At 46.1% G+C, this 16177-nt stretch overlaps 1 protein-coding gene across 2 annotated transcripts; it reads right to left on the reverse strand.

The window, feature by feature from the left end:
* Positions 1-2192: 2192 nt before the first annotated feature.
* On the reverse strand, positions 2193-5896 carry CHP2 (calcineurin like EF-hand protein 2). 2 transcript variants are annotated; one of them, XM_080911528.1, is made up of 7 exons: positions 5771-5896; positions 5031-5103; positions 4846-4926; positions 4629-4759; positions 4425-4486; positions 3239-3361; positions 2193-2363 (listed from the first exon to the last, which is right to left on the reverse strand). In XM_080911528.1, the coding sequence occupies exons 1-7, from the start codon at positions 5835-5837 to the stop codon at positions 2355-2357; spliced, it is 546 nt and encodes a 181-aa protein (XP_080767654.1). In that variant the 5' UTR covers positions 5838-5896; the 3' UTR covers positions 2193-2354. The 2 variants fall into 2 exon arrangements, with proteins under 2 accessions (XP_080767654.1, XP_080767653.1); XM_080911527.1 differs by having other exon boundaries at positions 2193-3070.
* Between the last annotated feature and the right edge of the window lie 10281 nt (positions 5897-16177).

Raw genomic sequence — 16177 nt, forward strand, 5'->3', positions numbered from 1 at the left:
ATTTTCATAGGCCAGTTAAGAGCTGAAGGAATTCTAATTGATCCAGGCTAGAGTCCAACCTTATAGATGGGAGCGAGGGCCTTGGCTGAGATAAAGCAGGGCTTGCAGAAGACAGCACAGCATTCTCTCAAGACACTGGCCCTCTCCCACAGAGCAGAAGCAAAAGCATGCTCGGGTATACACAGTCTAGCAGGTAAATAAAGGGACTTAGGTTCAAATAGGCTTCATGGGCTTACATGGCTAATGTTGGCTGGTGAGGCTTAGCATCAGTGTGGAAACAAATCTCTGTGCATGTTTGTCGGTCCTTATCTAGGTTAGGTGGACCTAACACAGAATTCATCTCTCCAGACTCCCTGATGGCAGGTGTTGTGTGAGCGGCTGCCTTGGCCCCCACCATGGTGGACTGTGCCCTCCGGCCAGGGCAACGGTAAACTCTCCTCTTCTTACAAAGCTTGTAGAGTGTGAAACTCAAGGTACTTTAACTAAGTCATGCTAATTTTACAGTCTCTACTGTGGCCTCTGAAGAATTGTCTTAGTTAGGGATTTACTACTGTGAACAGACACCATGACCAAGGCAGGGAGCTTGAGGACCTCTTCTTCGGGATAAGGAGACAGGTTCTTCTAGACAGCTCCAGAGCAGCTATAACTCCTCTGGCAGCCTCACTGAAAAATCCCCTCTCAGCTAATGCTGAGGTGAGGTTTTTTTTTGTTTGTTTTGTTTTTGTTTTTCATTTATAGGACAAGCAATTTTACTTAAAATTCAAACGTATGCATTTTAAGTGGCTTTGCCACAGAAAAGAATGTTAGAATGAGCCAGTGTAAAGCAAAATTAGAGTTTATTGAGAAAAGTTTTTTTAAGGTGTATTACTTTATCTGTATGTATGGGTTCCTCCCTGTTTATATATGAATCACGTGCATGCTTTGCGCCTGTGGAAGCTGTCAGAGCGTGGGATCCTCTGCAACTGAAGTCACAGGTTGTTGTGAGCTACTATGTTCTTGTGGAGAACCGAACTCAGAGTCTCTGCAAGAGAATCAAGGGCTCTTAACCACTGAGCAGTCGTTCCAGCCTCTCCGGAAGACAGTAAAAACAAAATAAAGCATCATAGGTTTACTCGGGAGGTGGGAGGGTGTATCAGAGTTCTGGGGAGTCATTCAAGGTAAAGATAAGAAAAACCCAGATGTGGGTGTGCACGCCTCAAGAAAGGCATGAGTAAACGTCTTTTACAGTCATTTTGGTGGCTTGAAAGTTGTGTCTTAAAAGGTTTATAAACCATTTAAATGAGATCATAGGGTGGTTTCTGAGGTACACAGGATAGGGTTACAGCTGGTCACAGAAAACCTAAGTCCTAGGAGTTACACAGGAAGTTGACATGTAAAACCCTAAGGAATGGTTTACTGTCTCCAAGGGGCATCTAGGAAAGAGTAGACAATAATGAAAGATCGCACGGGCTCAGGCTTTAAGCATTGTCTTAGTTGGGGTTTTACTGCTGTGAGCAAACGTTCAGTCCATTATCATCAAGGCAGGAGCACAGCAGTGCCCAAGCAGGCATGATGCAGGAGGACCTGAGAGCTCTACATCTTGTTCCATGGGCAGAGAGGAGAAGACTGACTCCCACGTGGCCAGGAGGAGGGTCTCAAAGCCCACCCCCACAGTAGCATACTCCCCTTATAAGACCACACCCACTCCAAGGCCACACCTCCTAACAGTGCACTATTCAACCACCAGAAGCATGTTTTGTTGCTATCGTAAGTTTTTTAAAAGTTTTTACTTATATGTTTGCTGGTGAACTCTTGTCTGTATTCACAACATACATGCAGTGCCTGTGAAGGCCAGAAAAGGGCATCAGATTCCCTGAAACCCGAGTAACAAGCTGCTCTGAGTCATCCAATGTGGGTACTAGAAACTGATCCTGGGTCCTCCGAGAGAGCCGTAAGTGCTCTTAAAGGTTGAATTATCTCTCTAGTCCCTATTTTAACATTATTATTTGAAATATCTCTCTAAAAAAGCAAGTCTTTGAGTAGAATATATATACATATACATATATCATATCTCTATATCTTGTGTCTCTTTGTGTGTGCTTCTATTCTGCCTCAATGTGACTTTTATACTCTATTCTGCCGTCTGACAATGTATGAACATCTTACCATGAACACAACAAATGATTCTACAAAGCTTGGAGTAACCAATACACTTTAGGAATGTAAGTAGGTTTATTACTGTACCCCATCCTCCCTCCAGCCACCAACCCCATCACATTATCTTTCATCCAGGAGATCAGAGAAAAACCCATTCAACAGGCCGTATTTCAAGATGTCCTTAATTTGCTCAACCAAGTAGTAAGAAGATGTATCATTCATATTGCCTGAACAAAACAAACATAAACACACACACACACACACACACATTTTCTAATAACACTATTTTCTTCAAGGCAACTACCTCTCTCACTCTATGCTAAGTCTGCGGGCCTTATTTTGGGTTTTGGAATTATGACACAGTCATAGCCTACTTGAATGTTCCATTCCTCTGGAGACAGAGAAAAGACCCCAGCGGGGTCAGTGATACTTCTTGGTTAGGGCTTCTGGAGCAAGACATCTTCCTCTGGGTTAGGTGGGCTAAGAGATGTGATCTGGACAGCGGTCTGCTCTTTGTACTCCAAGGAATGATCCCAATGCAAGAACCTCAGGTGACAAAACTCAACCCTGATGACATAATGTTTATCTTTGGATCTGGTTGTGTGTAAAGGCAACTACTTCTGGGCCGTCTGGTCACAGACTTGTGTCACTCTTTTCCCTTTTTTATCATGTCACTTTGGGTTGTCCCTTCAGCCACCTGCAACTACATCAACTGGCTGATTCACAAATCTGAGAGCAAACTGGACTTCAGGACACATCCCTCCAACTCCTAGCCCTAAACAAAGTCTCAAAGTAGATTATGGCTTGTGGGATCCTGCCTCCAGGGGCCTGAGATGAGTCCCAAGCCCATAAACATTTGCATGAGTCAAAGACACAGAGGTCACTTCAGGATCCGGATGCTCATTTTTTGTTCGATGTTCATCTTCTCTAAAGACTGGGGAGAGATGTGGTCAAGTCAAGACTTGAATCTCCACCCTATGTGTCTCACCCTCCCTTGAAGTCCTAGCATCTCCCAGAATGCCCCAGGCCTCTCCCTCCTCCAGTGGATTGTATTTCCCATGCCTTCATGTCCTAGGGACCCCTGACCTCAACTCCTCCTGACCTTGGCAAACTCCATGAAGGACACGGCCCCATCGCCATCTTCATCTGCTTCCTGCACTGTGCGGTCTGTGATGCTCTCCAACTGCTCCTCTGTCACCTGGACCCCAACCATGAGGCGGAGAACCTGGGAAGTGAGAGAAGAGACCGTCACAGAGAAGAGCCACAGAAGCTGCTCCATTAGTCGCAGCCCTTCAACCTCACCCCATAAGTTATAACCAGTTTTCCTCACTCGCTTTTCACCATCAAACTCAATTTCCCCTATAGCCTGTGGCAAACGCCTGCCACTGTGTGGCTGTCAAATCTTCCATGTGATTCTACCTCACACTTCGACAATGCTCACCTGCGGCTAAACCTTATAACCCAGTTGTGATGGTTTGTATATGCTTGGGCCTAGGAGTGGCATTATTAGGAGGTGTGGTCTTGTTGGAGTAGGTGTGTCACTCTGAGTGTGGGCTTAAGACCCTCATCCTAGCTTCCTGGAAGTCAGTCTAGCCGCCTTCAGATGAAGATGTAGAACTCTCAGCTCTGCCTGCACTGCGACTATTTAAATGCTGCCATGCTCCCACCTTAATGATAATGGACTGAACCTGTGAACCTGTAAGCCAGCCCTGATTAAATGTCCTTATAAGACTTGCCTTGGTCATGGTGTCTGTTCACAGCAGTAAAATCCTAACTAAGACACCAATCAACATCTACCCTCCACTCCACAACACCTTACCCTCCATCCGAACTTCACCGTCTATCCCAGCCTTGGCACTACTGACATTTGGACCTAGATAACTCCTTGGTGTAGAAGGCTGTCCTCGGTTTTTGGGTGTGTAGAGCAGTATTGCTGATAAACATTCCTTCCCGATAAACATCAACTGTGTGATCTCTTCCCGGTAATAACAACAAATCTCAAGTACTGGCAAGAGGTCAAATTACACCCAAGTTGGAAATCCGAGATCTGTTCCCAATCTCATACCTACTTACTCTCCACCCCTTGTCCTAACTAACCCAACCCCATCCAATCCCAGTTCTTACCTAACATGCAGTCATCTGCAACCCCAGTCATCACACACACACACACACACACACACACACACACACATTCACTTGAACATGCACACACGCAGACACACATACCTCCATTTACCCATCCTGCCCTGCCCACCACATCACATCTGATGCACCCATGGTCTTCTGACCTGTAGCATTTCATTCCTGGAGATCTTCCCATCCTGATCCAGATCATAGAGCTGAAATGCAACTGGGAAAGGAAAGGAGAGGAGGAAGTGAGGCTGACACTAAGTCCTCACCAGACTCACAGAGGGAATAAGAGATTCCCTGGTCCCTTTTGTATGAATAAAACTGGGGGAGGTGTCTCACTTGGGCTGGTATCACACACTCACAGCGCAGTTTGTTCATTCTGCTGTTTAGCGGTTCGGGTTGCTTGGGGTCTCGGAGTGTGGCGTCTTCTTCATCTATAGGTCGAAAATAAGCCAGGACCCTGGCAAAGTCTGCGAAATACACTCTCTGACTCCTATAGGAACAAGGATGGAGAAGGACAATGATCACCCAGTTCCCACCCACGTCCATCTCCCCTCCGGTCAGCCAGTGGACACTCACCCGTTGGAGAAGAAGCTGTCTATAATGCGATCCCCCAGGGGGTTCACAGCCAGCGCTCTGATCTGCTGGAGGTCTAGGCGGCTGTGAAAACAAAGCAAGGAAGGCAAAGGAGGCAGATGGAGGTGTCAGTGGCGGGAGTGGGGACAGAAAAGGCAGGCAAAAGATCTTAGATCTGTTCTACTCACTTCAGGTAACCCTTTTCATCCTTGTCCAGGGCTTGGAACCGGTGGTAGAGTCGGAGAAGGCTAGCTTGGGAGACTGGGGTAGAAGGAGGTGGGGATGAGCCCACAGAGGACTCACAAGTCTTTATTGCCAGATCCCATGTGCTTTGGGGTGCGCTGCAGAAACCCCGGCCCAGGGGACGTGGGCGGGAAATGAGAATAAGGGGGCTTATCCTCATCTGTAACCTCCCCCTCCACCCTTCAACATAACAGAGTCATCTATCCCACTCTCTGCGCGACTTCAACCGGACGGAAGAGGCAGACGGATGGGGATACAGGGAGAAAGAGAGTCGTTGCCAAGTGTGCAATAGACTCGGCTGGAGGGCGCCTGACTCAAGGAAATACTAATATGGAGAACCCAGGAGGTTCTCAGACCCCAGGCATCAAAAGTAGCCCCCTGCATCGGTCCACAGCTCTGCAGTCAGCCTCCATCCTAGCTGATGGACACCTGAGTGAATCTGATCCATCAAGCCAGACCCCCCCCGCCCCCCCCGCAAACTTGGCTCTCAAGTACCTTTCCCAGTTACGGAGGCGCAAATTCCCAAACTCAGACTCCAAGCCCTCTAAGTCTCTGCGATCTGAAATACTCATGTTACATTCTGGTGACTCCCTACACTACACTAAACCTCCTCCAGTGCCCGCCAACATAACTACTGGGCTGTGCCAACCACCACCACTACCACCAACACCACCCTCACACTCACAGCCCGTCTCTCTGAGAATGTGGTCCACGTCGGGAATGAGCGCGACGTGAGAGCTTCGCGAGCCCATGGCAGAGCCACAGAAGGAGACGAGCAGCCAGGGGAGCCAGGCGTCCTCTCCTTCCTCTCTTCCCGTCCAAAAGGCGCGGCTGCCCAGTGGCCCCAGAGCCGAAGGTCACGGGCCTGGAGAGCAGCCAGAATCCAGGCGTTTTTTGCCTGCCACCTACATACATACGACACTGGGGAACAGAAAACAATGCCCGGAGTAGCAGGTCAGAGAGGAAGGCTAAGAACAACTGGTCGTTTCAGTCCGGAGATTGAAGTCGCCAGAGGCTGGACGACGCCAGGGCCCCGCCTTCCTCACGCCTTTACGAGCCAGTTTTCTCCCAAAAACTTTCTAGACATAAACCCTACTCCCCCACAGAACCTCCCAGCTCCGCTCAGCTAGTGCTGCTCACTGAGTTTAAGTCCTGCTGGGCAGGATAAAGACTTTCTTGGGGATAGCGGAAGAGGGGGCGGGGTGAGGGGTCCGGCTCCCTGGGCAGGAGGAATGGTGATGGGAAAGTCGGGGCTCCATTAAGTGCGACCGCAGAGACGGGAATCCCAACTACTCTCTCCTAATTCTACACAAGGCCACGCTGTTCTGTCTATGTAGGACTGCCGTGTGGCTGGACTAATTCTTAAGAGCCACAAAGCCCCGTGACACCTGCACTGAGGAGGCTGACGCAGGAAATTAACCATGCGTGGGTGAGCTGCAGGAGTCCTAAGCCAACCCCGGATTCTTTGTTTGACCTTGTCTCAAAACAAATGTGTAAGATTTATCTAAAATCCGGATTCTGAAACCAGACATTCTGGGCATTGCCTGCCGGATACAAGGCCCTGGGTTTGACCCATCACAGTGGGCTGTGGGAATTCCTAGACGTTTTGATATCTCTAAGGAGAGGCTATTTGCCACGGTGACCATACAACCCGTGTTCACCCTCCCAGTGTTGCTCTATGGGCCCAATAGAACAACACGTGTGAAACAGTTTAGGCTTCTGACCAGTACCAGCACCGGCAAGCTGAAGTCTGTGACCTGGCTTAAAGTACTAGACCTTCACCTCACAGGTGGCACAACCACACAGCGTTCTATCAGAAAGTGAGCTTCTGAAAAGGATTAGCTGAGACGGAAATAAAGAAGCACAGGCGGGCCATGAAGAACCTATGTCTCGATCAAGTAGTCAGTGTAACACCTCAGACCAGTATGCTACAACTCAACATAGAGAATTTGTAATTTGAGGGGCCCTATAAGGACAAACTAAACACAGTCTGAACTGTGGACGGGAACTTAGTGACATTCAATAAAGTATTTTTTAAAGAATCGAGGCCAAATTCCAGGATGCTTTTCTTCTAGGTTTGTTTTGAACAGCACATGCACACAGGACGGAGCATTGTGCTGATACTTAGCCTTCTGCTAACATTTTAATATCCCACGTGAACACGAGCAGGGGGTGCCCTTTAACACTTCTACATTTATTATCTATCAAGACGATATTAATAATAAAGCCCCCTCCTCAATTCCTGTGACAGGTGAAAGATGTGTGGGTGGCAGTCCACACAGGATGCTGCACACCATAAGAAGCAAACAAATGCAAAGGCAGCAATGTCAAAGTAGCCACAGGGCAGCAGAGTCCTTTTTACTTCTTTGCAGACTTGACAGACTTCAAGGTGCAAATGGTAACAGTATTTCATACGTTAAATTAAAAAATGTTTCAAAGCATTTTACTCATGTTATTACTTGATCACTAGTGTGGGAACATAGGTAACAATTAGCTGGATCTTTATTGTATCTGAAATACTGCAGAGCATGAACAAATACCGATACAATGTTTCTTTATTACAAATGGTTGTCCCAGCACTTCTTTCTTCCACTTCCTTTTCTGTCTTATGGAATTTTCTAAAATAACAACAACTCATTAGTCATCCTGTACTACAATGTTCAAAATCAGTATAAGTTTCCATGGACATAAATCCTAATTAAAAACAGTAGCAAGGTTTGACCCAGCCTTTGCCGTGCATTCTATGGGTCCTTGCTGGACTTCACACCCTCATGTGTTCTATGAACTGCTGAAAAGCACACTGCCCTGTTTCCTATAGTTATATGGAAACACCATACTCTGAGTCATTAATAAAGGGGAAAAGTTTAGGGCTAAAGAGATGGCTCAGCAGTTTAGAACACCTGCTCTTTCAGAGGACCCATGTTCAGCACCCACATGATGGTTCGCAACTGTTTGTAGCTTCAGGCATCAGGGACCTAATGCCTTCTTCTGGCCCTAGAGGACCCAGGCGTGCTTGTGGTACACAGACATGCATGCAAGCCAAATGCCCATGCACAGAAAAATAAAATTAAAAATAATAAAGGACAAAAATTTAGGTGGGATGTAGTATCCCACACCTTTATTTCTAGCAGACAGAAACAGAGACAGGTAGATCTCTGTGAGTTCAAAACCAGCCTGTTTTATACATCCAGTTCCAAGCCGTATACATGTATGCACCACGTTTACACAGTGAGAACCTGTCACAAGATAAATCGATTAGTTAATGTGAAGTGGTGCATACCTGTAGTCCTAGCACATGAGAAGCTGAGGCAAGAGAACACTGTTAAGAAACAGAGTGAGCTCCTAACTTAAAACACATAAAAGGAAGAAAGAAAAGACAAGACAAAAGGGTCATTCAGCTCTGGACCGGGAGGGTAAGAATCAGGTGGCTTTGTCTGGAGTGTCCTTGACAGTGAAGTTTCTGCAGAGTCCTACATAGCTCAGGGTATCACATGACAAACCCAATAGAATATTCCAGCTCGGTGCTCCCATGTTCTCATAAAGCCACAGACCCAACCTAGACAGGTGTGGCAGGCCTCTCACCCTAGCTACTCAGGTGGCTCCGGCAGGAGAATTACAAGTCCAAGGCCTACCTGTGTTACAGAATGGGTTAAAGGCCAAAGGGCGATTTAGACACTGTCCCAACATCTAAAAGTAGTGGAATGGAGAGGTGGCTCAGTGGGTAAGAGTACTTGCTGTGGGAAAGTGAAGGCCCGAGTTTGACCCTCTAACATTCCCAAAAATGATGAGCATGGCCAGACACGCTCACATAAACATACACATACACACACACACACACACACACACACACACATACACACACACATGCACACACACACATACACATACAGAGAGAAAGAGAGAGAGAGGGAGGGGGGAGGAAAGGAGGGAGGGAAGGAGGGAGGGAGGGAGGAAGATATTTAATTTTCTTTCGTAAGTTAAATGCTGTGTGGAGGATATAGCTCTGGGGTAGAAGAGGGCTTACCAGCAAGCCTGTCACCCTAGATTCAATCCTCAATACAGCGACAAGCAGGTATCTAATTTTGAAACTATCCTACATCATCCTATTCTCATAGGTACGCATATTCGTAGAGACGGTGTGAAGGACTCTTGTTTCAAAGGTTCAAGTTCATAGCCATTTGGTAGAGAGAAATAGTCTATTAGTCTCCAGCCTGAGACAGAGGCCCAACTCCAAAGAGACTTGAAAAATATTGATCTGAAAAGTGCTTGCTTCACTTTTAGACTAAATAACTGATAGAAAGAACACCAGATTCCCTTTCAGATGTCCCCCAAGGACTAAAGAATGTGAGAAGCTACCCTCCTTCCCCACAGAGCCAGGCAGCACTCCAAGCCAGAGCAGAGAGTTAGGCTGAGCCCAGGAAGGAATGAACCTACATGGCAGTAACCTCCAGCAGGGTAGGAAAGGGGTTTCCAGCCTTGCTCTCTGGGTCAATGCTGTGCTCAGGTAAGTCATTCTAACAGTGACAAGCCTGTACAACCATCCCCAAACCTCAGGGGAACCCTGTGCCAGGAGCAAGTGGGCTTTACACCAACTCCACACTGCGAATGCCAACATCTGTCCAGTTGTTTAGGGAATATTTCTGAAGAATCTATTAGACGTGTTTCAGTGTGTCTGTGTGTGTGTGTGTTACTGGGGATAGAAACCAGAGCCTTGTACATGTGCAAATAAATGCTGTACCACTGAACTTCATCCTCAGCTGAATTTTTTTTTTTTTTTGGTTTGTTTGTTTGCTTGCTTGCTTTAGTTTTTACTTTGAAATTTGCTAACTTTGAGGAAAGATGACTTAACAGTTAAAGTTGTACTGGCTGAAGACCTGTGTTTGAACACCAAGAGACATGTGGTAGAAGAAGAAAACCAACTCCTGGAAGTATTTCTCTGATATCTGCATGTGACCTGACGCACATTCATACAATTTAAAATTTTTGTTTAAGATTTACTTTTGTTATATGCATTAGTGTTTGGCCTGTGACAAAACTAGACAGACAGCTGTGAGATGCCATGTGTGTGCTGGGATTTGAAAACCCAGGTCCTTTGGGAGGGTAGCTGTTAACCACTGAGCCATCTCTTCAGCCTTTAATTTTAATCTTTTCTTTTAAGGTGCCAGCTGTCTTAGGGTTTCTTTGCTGTGAAGAGACGCCATGACCAAGGTAACTTTTATAAAGGACAACATCTAATTGAGGCTGGCTTAAAGTTTCAGAGTTCAATCCATTATCAGCATGGTAGAAAGCATGGCAGTTCTAGAAGAAGCTTCGTGTTCTAGGTCTTGATGTAAAGGCAGCCAGAAGGAAACTGTCTTCTGCATACAGTCAGTAGGAAGATTTTATTCCACAGTGGGCAGAGGCTGAGCATAGGAGCCCTCAAAGCCCAGCTACACAGTGACCCACTTCATTTAACAAGGCCACACCTCCCCTAGTAAGGCCACACCTCCTCCTGTAAAACCACACCTCCTCCAATAAGGCCACACCTCCTCCAATAAGGCCACACCTCCTCCTGTGAAACCACACCTCCTCCAATAAGGCCACACCTCCTCCAATAAGGCCACACCTCCTCCAATAAGGCCACACCTCCTCCAATAAGGCCACACCTCCTCCTGTGAAACCACACCTCCTCCAATAAGGCCACACCTCCTCCAATAAGGCCACACCTCCTCCAATAAGGCCACACCTCCTAATAGTGTCCCTTCCCATGAGCCAAGCATATTTAAACCACCACACCAGTCATGCTTGATGAAGTTCCAGTTAGAAAAACAAATGCTCAAGAACATTCAGGAAATCGTAAAACTCTTACCCCTCAATAAACAGCCCAACTAAAAAATGGACAGAGAACTGGAATAGCATTTTATTTTTCAAATAAGACGTATGAGTTTCCAGATAAATAAAGAAAAAGATTCTCAACATCACTGACCTTCAGAGGGTGAAGAATCAAGCCATGGTGAGATATCACTTCACACTCACTGGAATGATTAGAATAAAGATCAACAAAGAACAAAAGAAAACCACAAGTCTCAGTGAGGAGATGTCGCAGTCAGAGACCTCATGCATTGCGCATAAAAGACAAAATGCTGCAGACATCATGGACAACGCTGAGATTTCTCAGTAAGTAAAAACTATCGTGTGATCCAACAATTCTCTTCGAAGTATATACCCAAAAGAATTGAAAAATATAAGTGAACTGGAGAGATGGCTCAGAGATTAAGAACACTGACTGCTCTTCCAGAGGTCCTGAGTTCAATTCCCAGCAACCACGTGGTGGCTCACAACCATCTGTAATGAGATCTGATGCCCTCTTCTGCTGTGTCTGAGGACAGCTACAATGTATTCATATATATATAATAAATAAATAATTCTTTAAAAAAATAATGAAAACTATGTTTATTAATCAGTGGGCAGATTCCTCAACTACAACAAACAGAAGAACCACGTAACCCAACTCTACCCTCTCCTTGGTATTTTTTCCTGAAGGGTTCTTGAGTCAGCTCATCACAGAGATGCTTGCATGTCTGTATTGACTGGTACACTGTTGGTGTGGGAGCCAGCTTGGGTGTCCATCAACACATGAGGATGAAGATAACGTGCTGTATCTATATAAAAAGGAATTTTATTCAGACATAAGAAAAATGATGTCATTACATTTACAGGAAGGTGGGTGAGATTGGAAATCATTATGTTCAGTAAGATAAACCAAGTTCAGTCTTACGTGTATTATTTGCTTGTTTGGTGTGGGGCCATTGTATGTGCATGAAGATGGGACGGTGACTTGGATCAAGCCATGAGGATCAAGCCAGTAAGCAGCATTCCTCCATGGCCTCTTCTTCCGGAAGTTCCTGCTCTAACTTCCTTCAGTGATGGACTGGAACCTGGAAGCATGAGATGAAGCAATCGCTTTCCTCCTCCAGTTGCTGTTGGCCATGTTCTTTATCACAGCCACCAAAACCCTAAGATAATCATGGAGGCTTGTCTCAGGCCTTTGGTCTCCAATGTTTTTCATTTCAAGTCCTATTTCCCAAATGATCTTTTAAAATTATTCTTTGATGAGTTCATACACAGATACCTAAATGTTGGCCACCCATATGCCACTTCATACCTCTCATTCCCCTCCATGTCTTGCTCGGCTTTCTTATAGCACCCAGGGCCACCTCTCATCCCCTTCTGTGTCACACTGAACCTCTTCCACCCAACGAGTTCCCTTCTGCTTAGAGGTCTTTCCCTGTGTGTGTGACCACCATGTTTAGTGTTACTGACATGGGTGTGAGGGTGGGGGTTAGTTGTAGGAACTTGGGCAACTTCGCAGTGGCTACACCACTGAAAGAAATGCCACTCCTTTTCTCAGCACCCCTTAACTTGTCCATAGTCCCTAGATGAAGGGTGGAGCCTTGTGAGCCCAAGCATGGTGAAATGGAAGGGGGTCCAATCTTGTGAGGTAACAACAGATTCCAGTTATAAGAGATGAGACGTCCTCTTCTGGCCTCTTCAGGCACTAGGCACACGTGTGATGCACAGACATATAAGCTGTGTGTGCACACATACATAAAATAATCATAAATGTTTTTTTAAAGAAATGGACAAAAGGCCAGATCCAAATATACATGAGAGCTTGTCAAGTAATTTAAAGTAACACTTTAAAACAGGCAAGTGGCTGAAGAGATGGCCTAATGGTTAAGAGCACTGACTGCTCTTCCAGGGCACCTGGGTTTGATACCCAGCACTCATGTGGTGGTTCACAACCATCTGTAACTCCAGTTCCAGGGGATCCAGTGACTTCTTTCCATGAGCAGCAGACACACAGAGGTACATGCAGGATAAACACTCACACATATAAAATAAATAAGTATTTTTAAAGCAGCAGAAAAAAATGGGAGTTATTTTTAACTCACATTTTAGTAAATCTGTCTTCATGGGGAAAAATAAAGATGTGCCCCTAATGTCTTAGACCAAATAAACAGATTTAAATGCAAAGTGAAACTAAATAAAGATGGAAGAAATCAGCTCTATTTTGTTAGTATTGAACAAGAAATGGAGCAAGACCCTACCTACCTCCTGCTAACACGCACACCAGCGGTTAGGCTTCAGAGCATCCCACCCAGCGTCCCGCCCAGCGTCCCACACAGCGTGCCACACAGCGTGCCTATTAGCCATTTGCTTTGGGTTTATCACCTAATGTTTTCACACTCCTGTCTCCCTCTTGCCCCTCCCCCTCACCAGTACACCTCAGTATCACAGTCTAAGGGCTCTCGAGAACCAATGACTCATACCAGTGGCTCCCAGTTAGGAAGTTTCTGGCTTCCAGTGGCAGGAACCAACCTGAACCCAGATTAAGAAGAATAGAGCTGAGTCACTGACGCTTTGGGAACATCTAAGAGAGCAAGCGTCAGATGCAGCTGGATCCAGGCGTTCCAGCCATGTCAGGGGATGCTGCCACTCTCTCCCCTGATGTCCCTCACTTTCGGGCAGGTTTCACATAGCTACAGCTTCCCTACCCAAAACTTCCCCTCAACTCATCAAGCAGGGGCTTTCTCGAGTGTTGCTGTAACAGGAGAGCACAGGCTGATAGTTTATAGACAACAAACACAGATTCATCCTGCAGTTCTAAATGCCGGGAGCGCACTGAAGTGTGGCGCTGGCCTGTGGTAAGAGCCCTCTTGCTTTTCTGCTGCACTGTCCCATGGCAGAAGGACAAGTGACAAGCTGGAAAGTAGGAGATACATGGGGAGGACAGGACTGTACTGAGGTAATCACCTGTCTTTAGGCCCCACCCCAATGCTGTTGCCCTGGAGAGATTAAACACACAAACTCTGAGAGAACATTCAAATCACCCTAACATCCAAACACGCCCTGAAAAAGAACCCCCACCAACCTCTGCATGAGTCACTGAGGTAGATCCATGGCCTCTGTCACCTTGCAGTGGAGGTGACATGGGTCTTGTGACCCACAAGCCACCATGACAGAGAGAGATAGTTCTTGAATGCAACAGGTGTTTTGGTTTTTGGATGTCCTTTTGCATCAGAGGAAAGGATGCTGAACAGACTAAACAACAGAGTGACCCAGTTATAAAACAATGTGCACACTCGCTGCACAAGACCGGGCAGGAAACGTGATTCGGGTTACACAAGACATAAGAGAGGCAATTTTGGAGGAGCCCAGTTTACCACGAAAATGCCTCTTGCCATGGCTTTAATGTCCTCAAAGTCACTCATGTTTAGAGCTTCAGTAAAGCTGCAAGGAGGGTTAGGATGAGATGAAAGATTGTTAAAGGAAGGCAACTGGGGGGAGGCTTAGTGATGAAGGGTGCTTGCTGAGCAACGGAAGGGAAGACCTGGAGTTAGTCAGGCATGATCTCCTGTGCACCTGTAACATTTGCAGTGTTTTGGGGACGAGGGGTGGGGTGACACAAGAACAGTGCCAATACCTTCCTCTGGGCTCTACATACACATATGCACACACCACCACCGGCACCACACACACAATAACAAACATAATACAGGCAGGCATGGTGGCACACACCTGCACTCAAAGAGACTGAAACAGAAATACCCCCAAGTTCAGGGCCAGTTTGGGTTCAAAGCAAGACACTTTCTAAAGTGTGTGTGTGTGTGTGTGTGTGTGTGTGTGTGTGTATCTGTGCTTGTATGTGTATCTATGTGTGTGTGGTGAGGGTGAGGGAATGACTCGTATACATAGTTGAAATTAATGCAAACAATGAAAGGTCTTCGGTAAAATTACCCTCAATCCTATTTTTAAATCTTTCTTCCAAGAGCAGCCCTCCCTCCTCCTTGTGGCTCTTACAGAATTGTTCACGAAAACAGAAGAAAATAATAGGGCCACCCTCGTAGCAAAATGGGTCTTTTCTAGAAGCTTCTCCCAACAGACTTTCTTTCTTTGACAGCTCGTTTGCATAGACTGCCAACAATTCTTGGCCTCTTAGCTAATATCAAGTGCAGAAACTGCCTCTTGCACTCCTGCAAAAAAAAAAAAAAAAAAAAAAAAAATCAAGAGTAAGGAAATCCACATTAGAGCTCCTGGTACACACAGACTCGGAGATGCTGGGAAGAAGGCTGGAGGGTGAAGTGCTATACAGCCTATGGCCTGAGCTTGCATCCCTTGAGTGCCCTTGTAACAGTCACAGGAGGCAGCCCTCCTCCGCAGTCCCAGCACAAGGGGGGTAGACAGATAAGCAGATCCCTAGAGTTGGCTGTCGGGCCAGCCTGGCTGAACTGGTAAGCTCCAGGTTCCGGGAGAAATCCTGCCTCAAACAATAAGAGAAAGCAATTGAGTTAGACAGCCTCTGGGCTCTCACATGCACCTTCATAACACATGCATATGAACACTGCAACACACATATACATACATGTAAGAACGCTTATGAGAAAAAAATTAAAATGATACTAGATGCTAGGAGCTCAATTAAAAGGGGTGACAATTGACAGAAAGTCTAAAAGCCAACATAGGGTCACCTTCTACAGTTAAAGAAGGAAAGACCGGGAAAGGAAGGACTAAATGGGTAGACACACACACACACACACACACACACACACAGGAGGGCGGGGGAGGCAGGGCAGTGACTGCCAATTACATACTGTCCTCTGGCAGATTTGAATGTCAGTGCCCCAACTCGATTCCTAACAGTGAGTTGCTTGAAAGCCAAACATTGAGAAGGCATCTATTGACAGTATGATTAAAGAAAAAAAGTAGACACAGCCTCAGAGCCCAGAGCCATGAGGAAGAGTTGGACATTAAATTTGTTCATTCATTCATTCATTCATTCATTCATTCATCCATCTGACAAAGATTTACTGTACATCTACCATATACCAGACCCCATGCTAGAATCTGGGAATACGGTAATTAACAAACACACAGCCATCTCCCCTTTATGATGCTTATATTCTGATGGGGGTATACGTACAACACACACACACACACACACACACACACACACACTTACACAGGATGCTAGATTTTATAGCAGTGTGAAGGAAAAACAGTGAAACAAATAGAAAGGCTGGGAAAGAGGCATAGTTTTCACAGAGAAGTT

The sequence above is a fragment of the Micromys minutus genome (assembly GCF_963924665.1).
Source record: "Micromys minutus genome assembly, chromosome: 2".
Classification (NCBI taxonomy): Eukaryota; Metazoa; Chordata; class Mammalia; order Rodentia; family Muridae; genus Micromys; species Micromys minutus.

Excerpts from the sequence above, each read along its gene's own strand:
- CHP2 (XM_080911527.1), bottom strand. The coding sequence starts at position 5,837 with ATGGGCTCGCGAAGCTCTCACGTCGCGCTCATTCCCGACGTGGACCAC. Across the intron at positions 4,760-4,845 it reads GACAGCTTCTTCTCCAACGG|GAGTCAGAGAGTGTATTTCG; the intron begins GTGAGTGTCCAC and ends TTGTTCCTATAG. Across the intron at positions 3,071-3,238 it reads CCTTCATGGAGTTTGCCAAG|TCTTTAGAGAAGATGAACAT; the intron begins GTCAGGAGGAGT and ends ATCTCTCCCCAG.